Source organism: Monodelphis domestica, chromosome 7 (genome assembly GCF_027887165.1).
Source record: "Monodelphis domestica isolate mMonDom1 chromosome 7, mMonDom1.pri, whole genome shotgun sequence".
In the NCBI taxonomy this organism is placed as follows: domain Eukaryota; kingdom Metazoa; phylum Chordata; class Mammalia; order Didelphimorphia; family Didelphidae; genus Monodelphis; species Monodelphis domestica.
Window position 1 is genome coordinate 67,663,298 of NC_077233.1, and position 24,722 is coordinate 67,688,019.

At 35.6% G+C, this 24,722-nt stretch overlaps 1 protein-coding gene across 23 annotated transcripts in view; it reads right to left on the reverse strand.

Moving 5' to 3' along the window:
• WNK2 (WNK lysine deficient protein kinase 2) overlaps nt 1-24,722 on the reverse strand; it is a 242,174-nt gene that overhangs the window by 81,924 nt on the left and 135,528 nt on the right. For all 23 annotated transcript variants that reach the window (XM_056804805.1, XM_056804815.1, XM_056804814.1 and 20 more), the window contains exons 6-9: nt 23,840-23,928; nt 22,855-23,074; nt 6,823-7,114; nt 561-757 (exon numbers count right to left, since the gene is read on the reverse strand). In XM_056804805.1, the coding sequence (XP_056660783.1) occupies nt 561-757; nt 6,823-7,114; nt 22,855-23,074; nt 23,840-23,928 (798 nt within the window). The remainder of the gene's footprint in view (nt 1-560; nt 758-6,822; nt 7,115-22,854; nt 23,075-23,839; nt 23,929-24,722) is intronic.

The following is a 24,722-nucleotide window of genomic DNA, read 5'->3' on the forward strand; positions in this document are numbered from 1 at the left end:
CTGTGTGTGAATTTAAACTCAATTTTAATGAAAATCTGAAAATGTGATCATTATCATTGCCTTTTTAAAAGAAAGCTAGATGTCCTATGCTTTTATAACAAGACAAAAATATGTAAATCTAAAAGTCAATATCGAAGCTATTTAGTATGAATGTTGAGCAAAGAGAATGAGAAGTTGGGGGTAGGGAGCAAAATAATGAACTACAGCTAACTCTCAGTGACATATGTGTAAATAATTCACTTTGAGGGTTATCCTATGAAAAAATTTTAATCCCAGGTTGATATGCCCCCTGCTTCTCAGTGAGCTTCTAGCCAAGTTTGGTGCAGTCAGCTGGGACATAGAATGAGACTTCAATCTAATTAGTCAAAGTCAGACTTGATTGTCTAATGTGTTCCAAAGCCAAGCAGAAATGAATTTTGGCTTATACAATAGCATTTGTTCCTTCCCCACCGCCATTAGAGAAAACAAGTGAGATTTGACTATAGTGATCATTCAGAAATCTTATTGTATGAACAGATCACTTTATAAATATGAGCAATGGGGGATGAATAAGAACTTACCGCTGCAGGTTGCTGGTAGGGCCCCAGGGATGGGTGACTCTGCGGTACAACCTGACCATCACTGACAGGTGGGCTGTAGACACGCTGAATAGTGGGAGGGATGGTGTCGGGCAAGGAAGAGTATATCACGCTCTGCTGGCTACTCTGGGAATCTGAGTACACAGTGGAGCCTTGGCCACTGTCAAATGTGCTGTCCGCTGGAGGCAACAAACAGAATTTCACAGTTTAGAACAAACATTTTTTTTAATACTACAGCCCCATGAATGCCCAGTACAAGGAATGCTGGACATGTCCAGAGAACTGGTAACATTAGAACACATTATGTTTAAATCTACTTCTCCATTAGAAGAACACATTAAGGAATTTTTAAAAACTTTGCAAATAAGATCAACTCCAAAGATCTTGGTGGTCTGCTCTCTATACAAGAAGGCAATTAAAGCTATCAGTTGGTGACTTACCTGCTTCACAACATTCATTTTACTGAAGAAGCATCACATTCTAAGAAGGATTCATCTCCTAATTCCCTTATTGCCATATATATTCATCAGATATTGCCTCCCCACATATAAACTCATTGAGGGTAAAGGACTATTTTGAATTCCCATAGCCTCTCAAAGAAGAGGCACTCAAAAATTATTTTTAATAATTTATAATTTCAAGTATTTATATAGAGTTTTAGGCATTTGGTTGAATATCAGGCATTTTTATTTATCTAATAAACCCTTATCTCCCATCTTAGAATTAATATTGTGTGAAGAGCGGAAAGGTCCAGGAAATGGGGACTTGCCCAAGGTCATACAGTTAGGAAGTATCTGAGGCTAAATTTGAAACTAGGACCTCCCATCTCTAGGCTTGGCTCTCTACCTGCTAAGCTACCTATCTGCCCCAGTCATTTTGGAAACCAACATTCTCTGTGAACGAGAACACATGCATATACATATATACATAAGCAAATACAAGATATATACAAAGCATCAATCAACTGATCAAAAATTAGTTGTTAAGCACCTACTAGATGTTGGGGATCCAAAGGCAAAAATAAAATATCCCCTAACTCCAGAAGTTTCTATTTTACTGGAGAGAAAAAACCAAGTACATATGAATATACATCTAAGACATACAAAATCAATAGCAGGGAAGGCAGAGCCCTAGAACATTCATACATACATACATACATATATCATTATTTCTTTGGCTCTGCTTTTTAAGTCTTCAGAATTGGGCACCATGCCTTACTTAAGCTGAATTTTCATCATGCAACTTCAGACATCACTTGTAATCTTCTCACCTTGGAACGGTCCCTTCCCCAAATAGCGAGCTCCTTCTAAAGTCTCCATTTTCAGGGACGGTCTTGGGACTTCTCTCTACTCTCTGAACTTTATCCCTGGATGCTACATCCTACTTTTTAGCTCCCTTATAGGAGATGTTCTTATTAGAATGACAATCCCTGTGGGCACTGAGTGTCTTTCTGCTTGTATTCCTATCCCCTCTGCTTAGCAAAATGACTAGCATATAATAATTAGCACTTAATAAATGCTCATTCTCTGATTGACAAGGTAGTTTTAAGAGGGATTATATTAGCAAGTAGGAGGATCAGGAAAGATTTCATGTAGAAGGTCATGCTTCTAACTGGGACTTAATGGACACCAGAGATCCCAAAAGGCAGAATTGAGGAATATATATAATATAACACACATGGAGGATTGCCAGTTCAAAAGCTTGGAAATAGTGTTGCGTATTATGCTAATAAACAAAATACAGTATGACTGTATCAGAGTATGTAGAGAGGGAGAGTATACAAGAAGATTAGAAAATCAGGGACAATGTTATAAAGAATTCTAGTATGCTAAACTGTAAAATGTAAAGCACATATTTATTTGATCCTAGGGATGAGTTTATCAAGTAGAGGAATGATATGAACAGTCCTATTGATAGCACTTAAAAGACTGGCAGAACTCTCAAGGATCATCAGAATCACCTGAATAGGTCCTGTTTTCATTTAGAATTTAGGAAAAATAAAGCCATAAAGTAAGGATTCAGTATTCCAGTTGCTGTCCCAGTTTGAATCCAAAGTATATCTCTGGATAATCTATCCAGCATTCTATGCACCACCAAGTTTGTCATGAGCCAAGGTTTAAAAAAAAATCATCATCACAATCCATAGCTTTGTTGCTGCTCATCAGACAGAGACTTGGTCTGAATTCAAGTCTGGAAACTGCAGAAGCTTGGCAATTGGTCCATCATGGCATCTTTGTCAAATGTAAGTCAGGATTATAATGGTTTTACTGAATATTAAAGCTTGAGAGGGGCCTTTTCAGATTCACTGAGGCTTATTAAATATCTCCATACAATTAACAAGCTTGTTTCACTAAAACTATTGTGTCCCTCAGTGGAAAATTCCAAGATGGTGCCCATGGAAATTGTTCACTCTACAGCTTTCATTGCAGTAAAAATGAAAAATGACAGCTGGTTCTCAATCATGCCTTTCTTGTTCCCATATCCCAAAGGAAGCTCTCAATGTCAGTGACAGCCTAACTGCTGGTATCAGGATTTGCATACACCAAATGGCAACCTTCTTTTCTTAACTCAATCAGACTAATGCTAGTGCAGCAGTGGGGAAAGTCAATTTTGCCAATGTACTATTGAAGAGAGCAAAAAAAAGAAAAAAAAAGTAGAAGAGGAGGCATGGCTCCAGTGGTAGTGATAGTGTCTATGACCTAATTCAATTCCTCTCCTCTTTTGTAATCAAGTAAAAAAATCAGATGTTTAAACTTATTGAACAAAAATTGGACCAAGAATTGTGAAAAATGTATCTATCATGCACTCTACAAAGTAGCATGGTTTAGTGGATGGCATGCTTGCCTTGGAGTCATGATTTCATTTCAAATCCCACTTCTGACACAGACCAGCTGTGTGACTCTGTGACTTCTCCTAACTGGAAGAATGGAGACAATAACACCTGTAGCATCTCTCAAACATGGTTTCTACAGGGCTTGATAGATATAGCAATTTAAATCACTTTGCAAACATTAAAATGCTCTGTAAGGTGCTTAGCACAAAGTCTGGTGCACAGTAAGCACACAATAAATCCTTCCTCCCTCACTCCTACTTTCCCTCCTTCTAACTCTCGCCTTCTCTCCCCTTCCCCATCTGCTTCTTTCCTGTTATTATTATATCATCATCATCATCATCATCATCATCATGCATACACACTGTCATCTACAATGATTTAGAAAACAGAATGATACTATCCTTTTAAGTTTGTAAACCTAAGTTTTGAATCTCCAATTCTAGGAGCCTAAACTCAATTTTAATCTTTAATGTTTCAGAAAGCAGGTGATCAGTAGAAAGAGTTCATTCTTTATATGACTTCCTCAGACTTTATTTCCTCTGAACTTATCCAATAGCAAACTAGTAGAAATAAAAATAACCTCAAAACCAGTTGTAAAGAATGTAAAAGTGACAGCAATTATAAGCTGAACCTAACTCTGTTTACAGTACTTCAAGTGCACATAGATATTAAATTATTAACTTACAAAGCAATCTCTCCTTTTCAACTCCCCAAAAGCAGAGAGCTGTTTATACTAGGCTGAAGAATCTAAAAGCACTATCAATCAAAACTGTTACGACATGGACTACTGGATTATGTGGTAAAGCACCATATGAATAAACTGGGTTAGAAATCCAATGGGGGTTTTGCTTCCAATTTACTTATGCTGGGTAAACTGCCTACAGAAAGTCATAAAGAGAAACAAATAGATTATTTAGCTACTCCTTAGTTGCTTATCCACTAAATATATTACTGAATAGCATGTTCAAGTTTAGGGATTTGTTCTGCTGTTCCCCAGCCAAATCTATTTTCTAACTACCTAAGCACAATGTTAGCTTTCTACATTGCTTCTAAACAAAGGAACCAGACTAAGTTAGCACTCAGTAAAGCTGACTAGTTGGCATAACCAATGACTGACCCTTTTCCCTCTTCACCATGAAGGTCAAAATGGAAGAAGGAAAGAAAGGAAAGGAAAGGAGGGAGGAAGCAAACAAACATTAAGCACCTACTATGTGTCCTCAGGCATTGTGCTCAATACCTTACAAATATTATCTCATTTGATCCTCACAACAATAATCCTGGGGGATAGGTGCTATTGCTACCACTGTTTTATAGTTGAAGAACTGAGACAAATAAAAGTGATATGCCCAGAGTCATATTGCTAGAAAATATATGAGGCTAAATTTGAACTCAGTTTTTGGTCCTGGAGTCTATCTAGCACCACAAATTGTCTCCTAAACTGTTTGCCAGAGTAACTAGATATAAGAACCATCTACTGAAAGTAGTAAAACCTCCTTTTCCATCCAATATGAAGTGCTGACAGTCAAATAAGACCCTCCAGTTCCTTTGTCTTTAAAATGAGGCAACTTATGGGGTTTTTATGAAGGCAACAAGAAGTGATATAGTTACAATAAATAAATAATTTTTGGATTTGTAATCTGATAAACCAGATATTTTAAAACCATTCCTTATAGTCTGTTTATTTTTCTTCAACTAATGTATCTTTTTTCCTTTAAAAAAATTAAAGTACTTTTAAAATGAACTATTTTAAAAAATATATTTTATATAACTTGTAAAACTTAGACCATCTTTTTCTGTTTTCCAAATCACTGTGAATGACAATCTATATTAAAACACATAAAATTTAAACAAATTTCAGACATATCAACCAAAAATACCTTAAAATTAGGATAGGCAGTTAACTGAATCTTAACCACTACCCTGCTAGTTCAAACTGAAAAAGACAAACTTTTTTGCTTGCTCAGTTCCCAAAATTCTCCTTTTAAAAGGATGGCCTGAAAAGAAAAAAGCTATTGTTATTAGGAGGGACCTACTTGTTAAAGGGATTCTAGCAGTAGAGTGGTGTGCTATCCCTCAATTGGCTGCTATTTCTTATTCCTGCCCTGTCTTTCCCTTCTCCAACCAGCTCCTCAACCCAGATGCCAAAATGATTTTGTTAAAGCATGTCTGGCCATGTGACTCCATTTCTCAAACTCCCTGGGGTTTCGCATTTCTTCTGGAGTCAGATAGAAGCTTCTTTATTTGGCATTTAAGGGGCTTCACAACCTGCCTGAGACGTACTTTCCCAGCTTTATTATTTTCACCCTCCATACCTGGAATGAGAGGAAAGCCTCTCTTTTTTGTCTCTGCATCTTAGAATGCCAGATCAAGAGCTGCCACATACATGAGGCTTTTCCTGAATTCCCCGTGCTACTACTGCCTCTCCTCTGACCCCCAATTACCTTGCATCTATATTTTGTATACACTTACAAATGCACATATTGTCTTTTCCAATAGAATGATAACTCCAGGAGGGAAAGGACTGGATCACTTTTGTCTTTGAATCTCAGATGTCTGGCTCATTGCAGAAGCTTTAAAAAGGTTAAATGACTGATTTCAGCACTGATATTTTCACCAGCATAAAACAGGATGGTTGCTGGAAACCTGTGCAATAGCCAGTGCCTTCTCCAGTTTAGTATAACTGACTCTATCTTTAAGGTTTGCAATGTGCCTCAAAACAAAGCTGAGAAGTAAATACTACCGACGTGGTCATTTTAGAGATGAAAAAGCTAAGGCCCAGGGAATTTAAGGGACTTATCTTACATAACTAAGATGATTTGACTCAATCTTAAGTCCCTTCTGACTCTAAGCCCAGTATCCTTTTTACTGTATCACATTGCTCAGTACTAATATTTAAAAGGATGGGGAAAAAAAGAATGAGCCCATTTTGACCTTATTAAAGCACATAGATTGTATTGTCTAAAATTCCCTACTGAGAAACTATAAATCCCCTTCACAATAGCTTTCATTTTCTCATATAGCACATGAAAACTATTTGTTACTTATTTTATTATAATGTCAATATGCACAAAAGCGGTTTTAAAAAATATTCTTATTATTTCCCTTCCTTTGCAAAAAAAACCCAAACCATAGCTTTTAAATATCTATGTTGTGATAATACATGTATAACCCCAAATCAATTGCCTGCCAGCACTAGAAGGGGGAAGGGAGGGGAGGGAGATGAGTTCAATCATATAACTTAGGAAAACATATGGAAATGTGTTATTACATGTAATTGGCAAAAATAAATGAATAAATAAATAAATTTAAATATCTATGTTGGTCTCAGGGGGCACAATTTGACATCTGAAATAGGGTTCTGTTATATCAAAATTATATTTTCATTGAAAAGGAAAGAAATAGCAGACTTACATGCCACTGATGTGGCACTTGTGGGAAGCTTCGGCTGAAAAAGATGCTGGTCAACTTCGGGCTCCTCAGGTTCTAATGGAGTCTGCTGGCCAACATGAGAATGGTACGTGACCTGAACCTGAAGCTGTGCCTGGGGCAGCTTGGACTTATCCAAGATCTCTGAGTCCCGGCGCTCTTCAGACTGAACAATAGGCCAGATTCTCTCTCTTCTCCACTGAATTAATGCCACTCGGTCTCGGATTGACTTTGCCACTATCTTGACATCACTTTCATGAAAAAATCCAGATTCAATCTGCAAGAAAGTCATCCTGAGGGTTAATCTACAGCATGCACACCACTTATTTTTGACTAGACTGAGAAAAAGATAAAAACCAAAAATCATAAATCTTAACACCTATCCATCCTGAAACATAATAGAATCAAGGCATAAATGATGTAGATCCATTGGGAATGTAACCTACCTACATTTTTTAGCACACAGTTGAGTTCATGAGTAAGAAATGAAACACACAAAAACTCCATAACCATTGGAGGAATAAAACTGGGCACATTTAAAGGCAAATGTCAATATGTTTTTACCCACAACTATAATAACATAGATGGAGGATGCTGGCTCTACCAGTAACTCCCTCTGAAAGACCTTAGGAAAATCACTTAAAGTCTCATGTCTTTAGTTTCCTTGGATTTCAAGTGAAGGGGTTGGGCTGATGTCTTCTGAGACTCCTTCCAGTTCTAGATTATGATTCCCTATTTGAGTCTCATTCTGAGGTCTCGCCATAACAAAAACCTTGCATTCTTGGAAGTTATTCCAACACAGAAACAACTTTAATAGGTCCTACTAACAGGGGCATGAACTTATTATGAGCTAATGGTTATCTGGGTATAAGAATCAGCCAAAGGAAATTTGGAGAAGTTTATCATCCAATTTGGTTGTAGGGTAATAAATTTGTCATAAAAACTTGAGACCATCTACTAGGAGTGCGATAAAGACTATCACTGCTATTTAAACAGACTTTCAAGGTTAATGAAGGACTATCATTTTATTGATATTTTTCCCAGTTACACAAAGAAACAATTTTTGACAATATTTTCTGATATTCTGATCTTTTGCAATTCAGATTCTCTACCTTCCTCCCCTACCCCTTGAAGTGGTAAATCATCTGATATAGATTATATCAGTGCTTTCATGCAATACATATTTTCATAATCCTCATGCTATAACTAAACATGCATAACATATATGATAAAAAAAACTCATGAAGGAAATAAAGTGAAGGATGGTATGCTTTTATCTGCAATTATATTCCAATAGTTCCTTCTTTGGCTGTGTATAGTTTTTATTATTATTATTATTATGATTCCCTTGGGGTTATCTTATTTTGCTTATAATAGTTTAGTTCTTTCTAGTTGATCACTGTACAATATTTTTGTTACTATATATACACTGTTCTCTTGATTCTGCTCACTCCACTTTGTATCAGTTCATATAAGTCTTTGCAGGTTTTTCTGAACTCCTCCTGTTCATCATTTCCTATAACACAATGAAGGCACTGCTTAAGGGGAAGAGAGAGTTAATCAAGTTTCAAAATTATTTTTATCAGGGATAAATGCTAAGCCTTTCATTGGGGTTTAAACCCCCAACTATATAATGAAAGAGATATAGATGTTAGAATTTCATGTGACAAAGAATTGGTAATAATTTTGGGCACCACAAACTCAATTTGAGCCAAAAGAAAGCTCCTTGAACATAATAATGGTGTATAAATATGTAAGTATATATGTATTACATACATTTTATAAATGAATATAGAGTATAAATGTAAGTATATAGTATACTCAAGTATATTTGAATGGCGTTCAACACAAATTGTTGAATGGCCATTTCTATAGCATTTTGATCATTTTCCAAGTGCTGTATATACATTATTTCATTTGGTCTTTAGAACAACATGCTGACATTATATACAAATATTATTCCCATTTTGCAGATAATAAAATTATGTAATTTTTCTGCTAACACTCAGTTACTAAGTATCAGAGGTAGAATCTGAACCTTTTACTTCTCTAGGCTGTCTCTGTGATTAAAAGGTTCCCAATGTGTTCTTTACTGCTTGATCTGAAGCTTTTTCATTTGAAAAGAGATTGTGACAAATTAGAATGATGAGGAGGGCATTGAGGCAGGACAGTAAGAGATCTAGGAATCATTTGACATAAGCAGTGGGTGAAACATACTGGAAAACCAGATAGAGGGGAGAAGGGGCAGCTGCCTTCACATCTCTGTGTAGTATCAAAGACCAGAACCAGAACTGATTGCTAGAAGACTCAAGAAGAGAGATTTCAGCTCAGTACACCAAAGGATGCTATTCAGTTTCTTTCACGAGGCTACAATGTTATCTCATTTGACTCTTTTGGAAATTCATAACGAAACTCTAAAATAGCTAAGTAGTACAGTGAATACAGTAGACTGGGAGTTGAATTAGGCCTCAGAAACTTACTAGCTGTGACTCTGGGCAAGTCACTCCATTTGCCTCAATTTGCTCATCTATAAAATGGAGATGATAATAACAGCACCTACTTCCAAAGGTTGCTATGGGGATCAAATGAGACATAATGTAGTGTCTTGAAGACTTCAAAGGTAATAATAACACCAACAACAATAATATGCTTACTATGTGCATGACTTTGTACTAAGAACTTTATAATTATTATCTCAATTGATCCTCACAGGAATCCTGGAAGTTAGTTGCTAATTATCCCCACTTTAAAGATGAAGAAATTGAGGCAAACAGAAGTGAAGTGACTTGCCCAGGGTCACACAGCTCCCAGGTGTCTGAGGTTGAATTTGAATTCAGACCTTCCTGACTCCATGCTGGGTCTACTATTTCCTGTGCTACCTAGGCTGCCTCAGTACAGGAATGTTCATCATTATTAGTAGTATTATTAAATACAAGGTATTAGTGATATTAACAACAATGAAACAGATGACTGTGTGAGACCATTTGTTTCCTCTACTGGAAATATCCAAGTAGAATTAGGGACTTTGTATAGGAATTCCTACCCTGGGCAGAAGTCTAGATGATCTAGAGGTCGCCTTCTAACTTAAGATTCTATGACTACAAGACCTTAACTACCACAGCCCCAACAGCGAGCTTAGCATCCCAAATGAAGTTGTTTCTAAGATACACCAACATAAAAGAAATTACTCATCTCTGAATGGCTGACATCAGCCAGCAAGAAAACAGCAGGCAAAGAAAATGAATTTGAATTGGCTTCAACTTGTTTGCCCATTCATTTCTGTCCATGGTAATTTCACCCAGCAGGGATATCACACAGAGGCTTAAGGTTTTTCTAGCATGACTAATGATGTTTAAAGAAAAGCGTTAAAGATCTCGAACAATGGAATCCAACATTTTACAATGCTTATTTAGCATCAAACTTATAGCCAATGGCCTCGTATTTTCCATGCTATGCCTCTCTGCCGGTTTCCTTGGATTTACCACCTGGGGTTGTTCCTTTCAAAGACTATTTTTTACCTCAGACCAAATGGCACTAGATTTAACTATTGCTGCTAGAATACCACAGGGAATTTTCACTGGAAGCTTTGACTGAACTACATGAGATCCTGCCATGTAGTTTGCAATATAGTAAATGAGTCTTGATTTAAAGAGAGAGAATGAAAAAGGCAGGACAGAAAACAGAAATACCAAACTTCGGACGTTAGCAGACCCAGGTTCTTGCGTTGGTTGGGAACATACTTAGTGTGTAACCATGGAAAGCTACTTGGATTCTAGGCTACCATTTCTTCATCTGCAAAATGAGGGAAATAATAATTATAATAATAAATAGTAACTATCTACCTCATAATGCTATAGGGAGAAAAACAGTCTTATAAACAACAACAACAAAACCTTCTTGTTACTCAACTGTGAACTGATAGATGAATTTTAGCTATTCAAATCTTAGTTAATGGACTTTCACTATTTGTACAATTCAAAAGTAAAGTTCCCCACACTTACAAAAATCTAATATTTCTCTGGTTTCTAGACCAATACAAAAAGGCCTGATAGAAAACTTAGTAGTCTGTTCTTGTAGAATGAAACTAAAAACTTGGAGTAATAAAAGGCTGTTCAATTCTTGACCTTACAACAGCATCATATAGCAATTTAGACTTGGTCCCTTGCCCATTCTATGGCTATGCCACAAGAAGAGGCTTATTCTAACTACACACACACACACACACACACACACACACACACACACACCCAGCCAGAACTCTTAGGTATGGAACTCTTTATGTCCACATACTTTGCATGTGCCAGAGCCCAAGCTAAAAATGAAGATGACTGTAGGGGAAAAAATCCAGAGAAAAATTCAAACAATTCTTGGTGGCGAAGTTCTCTTTACTTTCTAATGACAACAAACTTAGGAATTAATGTTCATTTTCCCATGAAATTCAACCTTTAAATTCTTAAAGAGTAGTTGAAGGCTTGACATTGCTGTAGCACTTTCCAGAGCTTATTATTTTTGTGGATCTTCACAACCACACTGCAAAGGACTGGTGTTTGCTTCCATTATACAAACCAGGTAATCAGCTCAAAGGTCATTATGTAAATGGCTACTGATTGCAAGGGCAAGATTTGAACCAAGGTCTCTCCTAATAACAAGTCCATTGTTCTTTTCCCAACAATAATTACCACATAAGTTGCAAAGGTGTGGGGTCCTTAAAAAAAAAGATTCTGTGATATATCTCTAAAGATAGCAGTGCTTTGTCACAGAAGAAAAAAAGTTAGAATTTGGAGACATGAAAATTGAACTAAAATTTCAATGCCAACAATTCCTACCTGGGAAAACATAGGCAGGACAATTCACTTAAAAAACAAAAAACAAACAAACAAACAACAACAACAACAAAAAACAACCCTTACTTTTGGTCTTAGAATTGATACAGTGTATTGGTTCCAAGGCAGAAGAGTGATTAGAGTTAAGCAAATGAGGTTAAGGAACTTGCCCAGGATCACAAAATTAGGAAGAATCTGAGGCCAGATTTGAATCCAGGATCTCTCATCTTCAGTCTTGGTTCTCAAACCACTGAGCCACGTAGCTGCCCTGACAATTCACTTCTCAATTTCCTCATCTGTAAAATGGGAGATGATAATGTGCAATACCACCTACTTTATAGACTTGTAAGGAAACTGTTCTAAAAACTTTAAAGCCCACAGTAAAGTAAGCTACTATTTAATGTTGAGAGTTCATATGTTCTTTCACCTTATAGATCGATTCCTAATATGTGTCTAGGAGCAGCTGATGTTCAAGGCACTGAAAAGCACTATTGAAAATCACAAAGCCTAAAGATCACCGTTTCAGAGCAACGCAGATATCCCACTTTGTTTAACAAGAATTGGAGAGACCACTTCTAACTCCTGAAGCCAGGGCCCAACATCAGACTGATAGTACATGCAGGCAGATCAGTTACTGACATTTCAAGATATGTAATTGCACAAGTGGCTTCATGACTTCACAGCTGTGCCATAATCCTCACTCTCCAGCCACTCAGAATGGTGACACACTTGGGCAATATAAGGTTTCAGCCTTTCATGCCTTAGGCTCCTACCCAGAAATATAGGGGAAGGGTGACACTATCATGTGCTACACAAGTAGAGATAGATTCTGTCTTCACTATTTACACCAACATGTTTTCCATTACAGGAGAGGGATAAGATCAACTAATAATAGAGAAAGAAAGGGAGAAGAGCATAGACACAGAGAAAACGATGCTGGTACAAAGTTGCTCTAATTCCATTCTAGTTCTCTCTCTCTTGTTTTTTTAAAGAGAAATCTTTCACCTGGTTGTGTGTGTGTGTGTGTGTGTGTGTGTGTGTGTGTGTGTGTAAAGCTATTAAAAATTAGATCATGAGGAGATCCTACACAATGAACTCAGATTTCATTCTGTTTGAGCCTCTGTTTTTAGGTATATTTTAGGTATAGCCTTATATAGACTTACTTTTAGGTCCAATTCTGAATAGGGAGAATCTGAAATGGGCAAGTTCCTATCTGAAAGGATTACAGCTTGGAAGACCAAGAGAATACTAGACATGTATCACATCTGGATTTTGACAAAGCATTTAGCAAAGTCTTTTGCTCTTATAGACAAGATGAAAGAGTGTGTAGGATATATTTAGGGATAATTATAATCAAAGGACTCTGTGTGTATGCCCATAGGGTTTTGCTTATTGGACCATGTCAACTAATGGACTGAGCAGTTTCACAGTCTTGTATCTTGGGTCCTTTACTGTTTAAAACGTTAATCAATGACTTGGATTAAAACATGGAATATATGCTTTTCCATTCTATAGATGACACAAAATTGGATTAATTAAAACATAAAAAAATCTTGACAGATAGAAATGATGAGGAGCTGGATCCTACAAAAAGAAAGTTAATAAGGGCATAAAGTGTGTGGCCACATACACATAATTTCATCTTACCATACCAGTATAAGGTTGGCACAAAAGAGTGGGACAGAAAGTTGCTTTGAGGATATTAAATGATCAGAGGATCATAAATTTAGAACTGGAAGGTATGTTAAAGGTTATTTTGCAGCTGATGACACTGAGGTCAAGAAAGGCTAAGTGACTTACTCTAATTCACACAAGTTTTATGTGGAAGAGGCAGAATTGGAATACAAATCCTTTGACTCCAAATTAAGTTCTCTTTCCATTGTACTATGACTGAGAGAGGCCCCGGGGTCTGATCTAGGTTTCCTGGGATGTCTAGTAGGACACCAGAAAGATTCTTTTTTTCCTGAGGATCTCTTTTCTATAGTCAGCTAACATTTGATAAGTCACAATTCCTGCATCTCACCAATCAGAAATTCATTTGGGTTAAGAAGTCTTATCTTTTAATCTGTTTATATGCCTGGAAATATTACTGAGGATGGTTACATTTAATCTTCCTTTATAATAAGTAATGGCTCCATTGTAGGCTTATTTCCACAAGGTGCTTGCAATGCCAACAGTGGCCAGCAGATGGCTGACCATGGATGGACTTGTATTGTTTTACTAGGGAAGCTTCCTGGAGGTGTGAAGACAGGAGGGAACAAAGGAAACATTCTTTCCTACTTTGTATCCTAGGTCTTAGAGCTGGATGCGACTTTAGGAATGAATGAGTCCCACCCCTTCTTTTTATAGATTAGGAAACCTGAAGATGTGGGGGATACATTGCCTCTTTCCACACAGGTAGAAAGGAGTTAAAATTCTAAATCAGAGTTCTATTTCTACATCCAGAGATTGATCCACTATCCCACAGTCTCATTATACCTTTTCTGCAGTAAATAAACATTTCCTTCCTCCTTTGTTAAGAATAATCTCATTTCTCCCTTGTTTAGTGATCTATCACTTAGAGCTCAAAGGAAAGAAATGCAAAAACTAATAATAATAATACTTTCTTATGACTTTTGGCTGCCACAAAGTTGCTTTGTAATCTGATTTTTGTATTCCTTCTTCTGTTTTCTAGAGAATGCTTTGAGTGTCAACATTCTTTGGACCAAGATCCAGATTCCCAAATGCTTGAAATTAAAGAGCTACTTCAGTCTCTGGGAATGAGAAGCCCTAACTTTTGGTTTCCTATTTATTAGATACAGGGCACTAATTTGTACACTTAGAGCTCATAGAAATTGGGTTACTGCACTCCCCTTGTTCTTTTATTATTTTTAGCAAAAATCTGTCTTCTGCTCCGTAAGACTTCAAGTCAAAAGAACCAAAATGTAGAACCATGGATGAATCTATATGTACCTTCTTAAATTTATCTTTTCATACTCAAGACATTTTTTCCCTTTTAAAAGCATAAGACTTTTCTATCCAATATTTAGAATTAACATAAAGTATGTATATATGTGTGTATGTGTATATATTAAAATGAAACTGTTAGCTTCCAGTCTAGCATATGTTTCAGATCTGCTGACTCAATCTGCTTTTATTAATAGGTCATGGTCATCCCTGTACTATCTCTAGCTTAATTATCATTATTCTCAATACTTGTTACAAGGACAGTTCAAGATCTTTTTAGAAGATCAGAAGTTCAATGGTTCCAAAAAGAGATGAAAGATATCTTCTCCCAACTCTTCTGCAAAGGTGAAGGTCCATCTCTGCAAAGGGTGTGGAGCAATGGATGTAGTTCCAAATCTTTTCAATGTACTGATTGATTTTGATGACTTTTTTTCTGTCTTTATTTTCTTTTAAACATTCTTTGTTAAATATGCTGGCTCTCTGGGATAGGGGAAGGGGAGGAATACTGGTAGAAATTTAGGCAATGTAAGAGCAAACAGTATCAACAAATTTTTTTTTTTAAAAAAGATAGGTTCAGAGCATGGATTTTAGAGTTAAAAAGAACCCTGGAGCCCATTTAGTCCAAACTTCTTGATTTACAGATGTGGAAGCTGAGGTCCAGAGAAATTAAGTGGCTTGCCTAAGAGCACTTGGATACTCTAATTAAAGGGAAGAGCAAGGATCTGAATCCAGGTCTTCTGACCATAAATTTAGCATTTTTTAAATTGAACCCTGTGCCTACCAGATTGGTCATTCAACAAGTATTTCTCTTACATCAGGAACTCCTTATTAGACTGTGAATCTTCTTCTGGATGGGAAATGTCTTTTTTTTTTAAAGCCTTCCTTTCACTTAGAATCAAAAATAAGTATCAGTTTTAAAGAAGAGCAGTAAGGGCTAGGTAATGGGGCAAAGTAAAATGGCTTGCTGAGGGTTGCCCAGCTAGGAAGTGGGCCAGACGTGAGATCCCTAAGTAACACCAATGAACAAGTATAAATCACTTAAACATGTGGCTTCATCATAGACAAAGAAATAAAACCATTCTAACAGTGGCTCCTTCAATAGGCACGTAGATTGATTCCTTCAAAGATGAGAAATTTATTGAAAACTGAAAAGTCAGAAAGATTATCATTTTATATAAATCAGGATATGAGAAGACTAAATAGAAGAAAAACAGACATTCAAGTTTCTCGTGTTGAAGAGGTTGAAACATACTAATTTTACTTAAAATTTTTTATTTCATAATGAAAATGATAAAAAATTATAAAATATTGACTCAAGTTTGCAAAATATTGGTCATGCCAAACCAACTTTCGTTTAGACTAATAAGATCAATCAATCAGGACAAGGATAGAAAGTTGTACTTCTTTATGTGAGCAAAACATGATAGTTTCTGTACTACCTTTATAAGAGAGTGAAATTCAGGCTAGGAGAGACAAAAGTCATTATATTCTACAAGATTAGCAATTAATGTTTATGTGTCCAGATTGAGGGAGGTCTCTAAGTAAAATCTCTAAAAACTTAGCTCTTAGCTCTGTTCTGCTTCACATGTTTATCAATCAAAATCAAAATTTTCATCAAATATTATCAATTTGGTTGAAAATATACCATTATCAAATTTCACATGTCTGCCTTTTATAAAATCTTGATGGGTTGGAATGCTAGGGCCAAACTAACAAGATTACATTTATCCCTGTTAATGCCAAATCCTTCACTTAAGAACAAAAAAACTAACTGGGTTAAATCTTTCTATCTTGGCAGCAGCTCTCTCAGAAAAAGATGTGGGAATTTTAATTAATCACAAGCTCAACAAGAGCCAACAGAATGATTCAGCTACTAAAATAATACAAATATCTTAAGCTTTATTGATTAAAATGTAATGCTTAGATAAAAAGAATTGATTAAAATATTAAAATAAAATGTCCTGATCAAAAGTCAGTCATTCCTTGCATTCATGTTGGTCAGAAGGCAGCTAGAAGTAATGTTTAGTTCTGTGCATCACATTAGTAGATACAATGACAGTAGTAGATAAAATGATAATTGTCCCATGACATTTCAGTGTAAAGAGAAAGATTTAGGTACAAATTACAGAGAGGCAAAAATCTCAGATGAACATGAGAAAGAACTTGCAAATAATTCTATTCAGGCCTTTAACTTGCATCTTGGAGATTTATTTTTGTTTGATTTGTCTATGTCTGGAAGGAGTATATTGAGTTTACCAATTTTTATAGCTTTGTTGTCTATTTCTTCCTGCAACTTTCAAAACGTTCACTTTAAGAACTGAAATGATACATAACTTTTGGTGAATCTTACTGTGAATCAATTTAGCAACACTGATTCTTTTTTCCCCCCTTCTTTCCTGCCACCTGGCTATGATTAATAAGCATAGAGAAATGAGAAGAAAATTAATGTGAGAATCAGAAGGGAAGGAGAATGTATTTTTCAGGAACCCTAGAAAGAAATGACACTGATGGATTTCTCAAAGGAAGGCTTTGGGAAGCCAAATGGGACAATATGAAGGACAATGGGTATCTAGATGGTGGGGGACATCAGGACATTAAGATCTGGGAGAAGAGCATAGGGAAGCAGGAGGGAGAGAGTTCCAAAGACAAGTATCAGACTTTTTCCTAAGGTTGATACCTTCCTTCTTGTCAGAGACCAACTGAGAAATCCATCTTCTTTATAGAAAAGGGGATGCAGGTTTAAAGAAGTATGGTCACAGCCCAATCATCTTACCATCCAGAGTCCAAGTTGCAAGGTAAGGTATAAAGGAGCTTCTCTAGTTTGGGAAAAGGAATTTCTCTCTGAATGATGGACTCTGCTTCACAACCCTATTCATTTCCTAATATTAAATTTTCAGTGTCTTGCTGAGCTAACATTGAGATGAAGCAAATAGAAGCCAGGCGAAGTTTCACAGGGACTGAAGCAGAAAGGGCACAGGTATTACTTTGGGGTGAACAGCAAAATCAACTAAGTATACATTTATTAAACAAAGGAAAGTTACTTGAATTATCTTGTGTGGAAACCCCAATTTTCATAGATAAAAGCTCCATCCTTTCCAATAGAGGTGTTCTTCCTTCCGGATTCCCTATGTATGTCAGTACTGCCATTATTTTCTGAGTAACCCAGGCTCAACTCATTCACTCAAACAATTTTCCAAATACGTTGGAGGATGTGATTCTGGAATGTATTTTGCAAACCTACCTTCTTTTCTCTTTCCATTGCCACCATATTAGTATTTTTATCTATTTCATAGATAAACATATCTATGAAATTTTATCTATTTCATAGATAAAAGCTGAATGCAGTGTGTATTTGGAATACATCAAATCCTGAATTACTGTTGTATGAATTAACAAGGGTTCATTGTTTCAAATTATTAGAGTGAACAAGTCCAAAATAAAAGGCACATCAGTAATCAGTTCAGGAAAGAACCTTTTGAAGAAGGGCTTTAAATGAGGTTAAATGGCCCTGTCTAGGATAGTTATGATTTTTATCATAATCCTTCCAACTTGTGAATATAGCTCCTAGTGGATGTGGGTTTTACAGAGCAAAGAACTGTCATTTGTGTAGGCAAGGACTTGCTTGGCAGGCCTCCAAACATAACCACTTAGGAAGTGGTTGCTTCCCAGGGTATATGTCAAGCTGACTGTCGAATTGCATTCTTCTTACATGTAAGGTGGTATTTGGTCCAATGTGTTCCTCCATTTGCCACAAAGCTGTTTGAACTAAAAGTCAAAGGAGAGAAGATAAAGAGAAAGAAAGGAATATTTTTGTTTCTCTTTTCTTCTCTCTCCTTGTATTCCATCCCATAATGATCTCACCCAGTTCTAAAGTTTTCAATTATCTACCTCGGTGGAGATGACCACCAAATCACTCTCTCAAGCCTAGATTTCAAATTTGAGATTCAAACCTGCACCTCAATCTGGCATTCAACCAGGAAGCATATTTTAATGAATAGAGCGCCAGACTTGGAGACAAGAAGATCTAGAATCAAATTGTGGCTCAGACACTCAAAATTAGCCTGGGCTAGTCCCTTACCATCCCTATGCCTTAAGTTCTCAGTAAAAAAAAAATAATAATAATTACATATATGTTGGGTTTTTTTTTTTAAGACTCCAGGATGTTTCCAGTCTTTAATCTCTCTCTGAGGAAGAAGACCCTTCTTCCTCCAACTGTATTAACCTAGGGAACATCTAAAACAAAGTTCTATCTCTTCCCATCCATCCTTTCCAATAGAGGTGTTCTTCCTTCCGGATTCCCTATGTATGTCAGTACTGCCATTGTTTTCTGAGTAACCCAGGCTCAACTCATTCACTCAAACAATTTTCCAAATACTTTGGAGGATGTGATTTCTGGAATGTATTTTGCAAACCTACCTTCTTTTCTCTTTCCATCGCCACCACACTAGTATATGTTCTCATTCATTACCTCTTATCCTAACTCTTTGTTCCTAATTGCACTTTCTTCCAGGCTCTTGCCCATACAGTTTATCCTACAGATTGACATCATATTAACCTCCTGAGCACACATCTGATTACCATCTTAACAAATTAAAATTATATAGTATGTTATGGATACAAACCACTTTTATGTATGTCGCATCTCTAGTGTTTGCTATAGCCTATTTAGGAGACGGAAATGAATCAGCAGTGGGATCTCAATAAAATGGGTTAAGTTAAATATCCTAGCTTCAAAGCCCATGGAATTCCTAGCTAGTAAGGCAAAAGGCTTTGCACAACTTCAACTACCTTGCAAGCTATAGTAGCTTATAGTGGAAAGGGCATTTGGAATCTAGAGGCCTGGGTTCTAATCCACCACTGTCATTTACTAACTGTGTGGCCTTAAACAAAACACAATATCTCTGACCCTGGCTTATTTACAGAAAGGCCATTTCCAGCTTTAATTCAATGACTTTTAAGTTCTTTAGCTATGCCACCAAAAGAGATCCATTCTTGGTTTGAGTCAGATTGGACAGGTCAATATGATTCTCAGAAAAACACTGAGATTATGTTACTCCTCTGCTAAAACAAACACTGCCACAAAGTTGGTTTTAAATAATCATGCATTGCCTTCCAAATAAAATTTGAACTGTTTTGTCCAGTACTTGACAGTCTCCATTAAGTAGCTCCATATTATTTTTCCAACCTTTTTGGACAATGCTCCCTTCTGTGAATGATAATACACCACAGGCAAGCCAAGTTACTTGCAATGTGCAACACAATTCTGGCTGTGTGTCTCTGGTCAGGCATTTAACTTCTTCCTACTCTTGGTAACACTAAGATATTTAGTTATAGTGAGGATACCAATATGTACTGGTAGGAGGAGTTTCCTGATCAGGGAGTTCCGTATAGCAAGGAAATCATAGGTCCAGACTCTATTCCTTTCCTCTATCCAAAGAAATCAATTCGTGTCTCTTATGCCACCATTTCAAATGAGCATAAACTTCTTTATCTGATACCTTATAATCAAATGCTTCTAACTTCATGACTCATTCTGCCTAGAAGTAAATTCCCAAGCTATTTTGTTATTCTTATACTACACTTAGTACTTTCTACTTTGCATTCAAGTTAGCTTGTGATTTATCTTCACCACTAGACAAAGAGCAGGGATTGTGTTCCATTCACATTTGTATATCTCATAGCAACTACCACAATTTCTGGCATGTTAGTTGATGCTTGGTACATTTCAAGCAAATGAATGGAAGAAAAGAATACCCATCCTACAAGTCATGGAGAAGAGAAGAAAGGAGAGAGAAGTAGAGGAAAAGAACGGGGAGAAGGGAGAAACATGAATATTAGAAACTAAGAAGCTCAATTGCACTTGTAAAAAGCTTAGAAATACTAAATATGTAATTCTATAAAAACAGGTGGCTAGAATTAATCATTAATATATTAAAACACTCTCTATTTTTTTCAGTTTCTAAATTACATATAGGAACTAATGCTTCATTTTTGTGGCCTCTACCCAACCACTTTCCTATTATTTGGTCTTATTTCTTTCAATCATACCTAATGAAGTTTCTGACTATAAACAAAACACACAACATAAAAAAGATTATGACTAGGCTAATTTCCATCCTCACAATTATCAAGTAATTTTCCCATTAAAATTATTAGCTTATTTTATTAAAATGTTCATTTACTTTTTGAGTTATGATGCACATTTTTCAAACATAGAATTATCATATTCTCTCTGTTCCCTAGTGTATAAATGGAGATTTTTGAGCCTTTGGACTTCATCTCCCAGAAGTCCCTTAGTTTTTCCCAGGGTTCCATTTTCCTGCATCCCCACATTTTGTGTGATTGTATTTAAGTGGCTGAAACCCCTCCCTCATCCTCTTTTGAACCTGTGACTGGGCTGAAGTCAGGAAGTTCTTTTGCTTTAGTTATTAATAAAACTTTATAAAATATAATACTTAGTTATTATTAATTTAAAAACCCACACTAGGTAACTATAATTTTTAAAATTATGATCATATATATATGTAATATATATATATATATATATATAGGAAATTTTTATTTAGTCAGTTTAGAATATTTTTCCTTGGTTATAAGTCATGTTCTTTCCCTCCCCTTCCCCGACTCCCTCCCATAGCCAACATGCAATTCCACAGGGTTTTACATTTGTCCTTGATCAAAATCTATTTCCATATTGTTGATGTTTGTACTAGAATGACCATTTAGAGTCTACATCCCCAATCATATCCTCATTGCCTCATGTGATCAAGCAGTTATATTTACAAAAAAAATGTAAATTGCCTAGATTAACAGAAGAAATAGAATACTTAAATAATCCCATATCAGAAAAAGAAACTGAATAAGCCATCAAAGAACTCCCTAAGAAAAAATTCCCAGGGCCTGATGGATTCACAAGTGAAATTTATCAAACATTCAAAGAACTAACTAATCCCAATATTATACAAACTATTTGACATAATAAGCAAAGAAGGAATTCTACCAAATTCCTTTTATGACACAAATATGGCTCTGATTCCAAAACCAGGCAAGTCAAAAACAGAGAAAGAGAACTATAAACCAATCTCCCTAATGAACATAGATGCAAATATCTTAAATAGAATACTAGCAAAAAGACTCCAGCAAGAGATTACGAGGGTTATTCACTATGACCAGGTAGGATTCATACCAGGAATGCAAGGATGGTTCAATATTAGGAAAACCATCCACAGAATTGACTATATCAACAAGCAAACTGACAAAACTCACATGATTATCTTAATAGACATAGAAAAAGCCTTTGACAAAATACAACATTCATTCCTATTGAAACCACTAGAAAGTATAGGAATAGAAGGGTCTTTCCTAAAAATAATAAGCAGTATATATCTAAAACCATCAGCAAACATCATCTGCAATGGGGATAAACTAGAAGCCTTCCCAATAAGATCAAGAGTCAAACAAGGGTGCCCATTATCACCTCTATTATTTAACATTGTACTAGAAACACTAGCAGTAGCAATTAGAGAAGAAAAAGAAATTGAAGGTATTAAAATTGGCAATGAGAAGACCAAGCTATCATTCTGTGTTTGATATGATGGTCTACTTAAAAGAATCCTACAGAATCAACTAAAAAGCTAGTGGAAATAATCAACAACTTTAGCAAAGTTTCAGGATATAAAATAAACCCACATAAATCATCAGCATTTCTATTTATTTCCAACATATCTCAGCAGTTATAATTAAAGAGAAATTTCATTTAAAATCACCCTAGACAATATAAAATACTTAGGAATATATCTGCCAAGACAAACACAAGAACTATATGAATACAACTACAAAAAACTTTCCACACAATTAAAACTAGATCTAAATAATTGGAAAAACATTAATTGCTCATGGGTAGGACAAGCTAACATAATAAAAATGACAATCCTACCCAAACTTATTTACTTATTTAGTGCTATACCCATCAAACTACCAAGAAACTTTTTTACTGAATTAGAAAAAACCCATAACAAAGTTCATTTGGAAGAACAAAAGATCAAGGATACTCAGGGAAATAATGAAAAAAAAATGTGAAGGAAAGCGGCCAAGCAGTACCAAATCTCAAACTATACTAGAAAGCAGTGGTCATCGAAACAATATGATCATATATGATCAGATTTTTTTCCTTTTGTTCTTTGAAGGCCACTTAATATTTATATAAACTTTTTTGGGGGGGAGGGAAATGAAGAAAGTTAATTTTTACCATTTCTTGTGCAACATCATCAGGAGTTTCCTTTTCCAAATCAAAAGTAAATTCAATTGCTCCATTATCTTTGGGTTTTCCTTTCAGTTTCTTAGGATCTTCAACCCAGAGCCTTAAGGCAATAGAAGATTTCCTACCATGGTCTTCTTCTGCAAGTTCCACTCTTACCCCAGTGTCTTCTGCGAAAAAGGCATGACCCAATAAATCTTTAATTTCATACCTGGAAAAGGACAAAAGCAAATGTTTAAGTAGTGTATCAACAGAGACAATTTAAGATAATTGATACAGAGTTACAGGTGTTCCTCCATTTGATCCAGAGGTGTTTGAACAAAAAGTCAATGTAGAGCAGATAAACAGCAAGAAAGAAATCTTCTTCCCAAAATTTAATGAAATATGCTCTCCATGTTATTGTCTTGGAGCTGGCCATAGTGCTGAACAATTTGCCCTAAAGAACTTCCTTATGAACATTTCCTACAAGTTTTTTTTTCCCCAAAACACATCTTCCCCCACTTTTCACCTCCATTTTTTAATAACCTTTACCTTTCATCTAGGAGTCAATACTGTGTATTGGCTACAAGGCAGAAGAGTGGTAAGGGCTAGGCAATGGGGGTCAATCACCCCCATTTTACTTCAAAAGAGTATACTTGTTGACAATGAGTAACCATGTATCATAACTTCTATTCCTCGTGTAATGTATGCCTTATTAAATTAGGCAAATATGCTATTTAACCATACTGACTGATGTCTTTAATGACAGTGTATACCATAGTCCACCCACAATAACTTTATTAGCTTTTCAATGTCAAACTGATCAATATAATAGCCACCCAAATTCAAGTCATCTGTTCTTCTTTTAAGTCTTAACTAATTTCTTTTTATTCTCTAATGCTCTATTTTTATTCTAGGAAATGATCCAATTTACTGTCAATCATTTCAACTTGAAAAAAGAATACAAATAGTCAACTATGTTTCACTGAAAACTAACCTTTCTTCTTTGTTTTTGCAGATGCATTCCCCAATAATCTCCTTGATTTCAGGATCATGTACTTTTTCAAAGCTTGCTGGTTTGATACCCTGTAAAAGGTAGGAAAAACATTCCCGTTTCATTTTTAAAATTTAGAAAAATTAATTTATAATTATGGTGCTGTGACAATAATATTAACAACAAGTTAATGTGCAGAACTAGATAAAATAATTTTTTAAAAATCATTTGGATAAAAATCTCAAGGAAAATAATTTTTAAAATTAAGCAATTAAAGGGGTATATCATTAGTAGTGCTTAAACTATTTTCATAAAGTAGGAATGAACAAAATTTGTTGCTACTTGTTTAGAAATAGAAAGGCAGGTCAATGGAGCATACTTCCTAAGTAATTCACAGAAGCAATTGAACACAATAGTTCAGTAAACCTTATTCAAAATGAACCACTAGAAAACAGGGAAGTATTTTGGAAGAAACTAGATTTAGACCACCATATTACACTATATACCATAAATAAGCTCCAAGTGGATATATAACCACAATATAAAAGGTTACATACTAGGGAAATAAAAAATTAAAAGAATTTCTATCAATCACTATGTGCGAAAATAATTTAAATCACTAATAAGAGAAATGTACATTTAAACAACTCTGAATGTTCACAAATCAATGAAGATGATAAAAGAAATAGATAAAAGATAATCAGCAAATAGAAAGTAGTTGTGGGAACATAGCCATAACAATAAACTTTTTTGGTAGAGCTGTAAAATTAGTCCAAACATCCTGAAAAACAATTTGGAATTGTAAAAAATTATTAAAATTTTAATAATTTAATCTCTAGGCATATAAACCAAAAGAGACAGAGAAAGTTCCATACTGACTCTAACT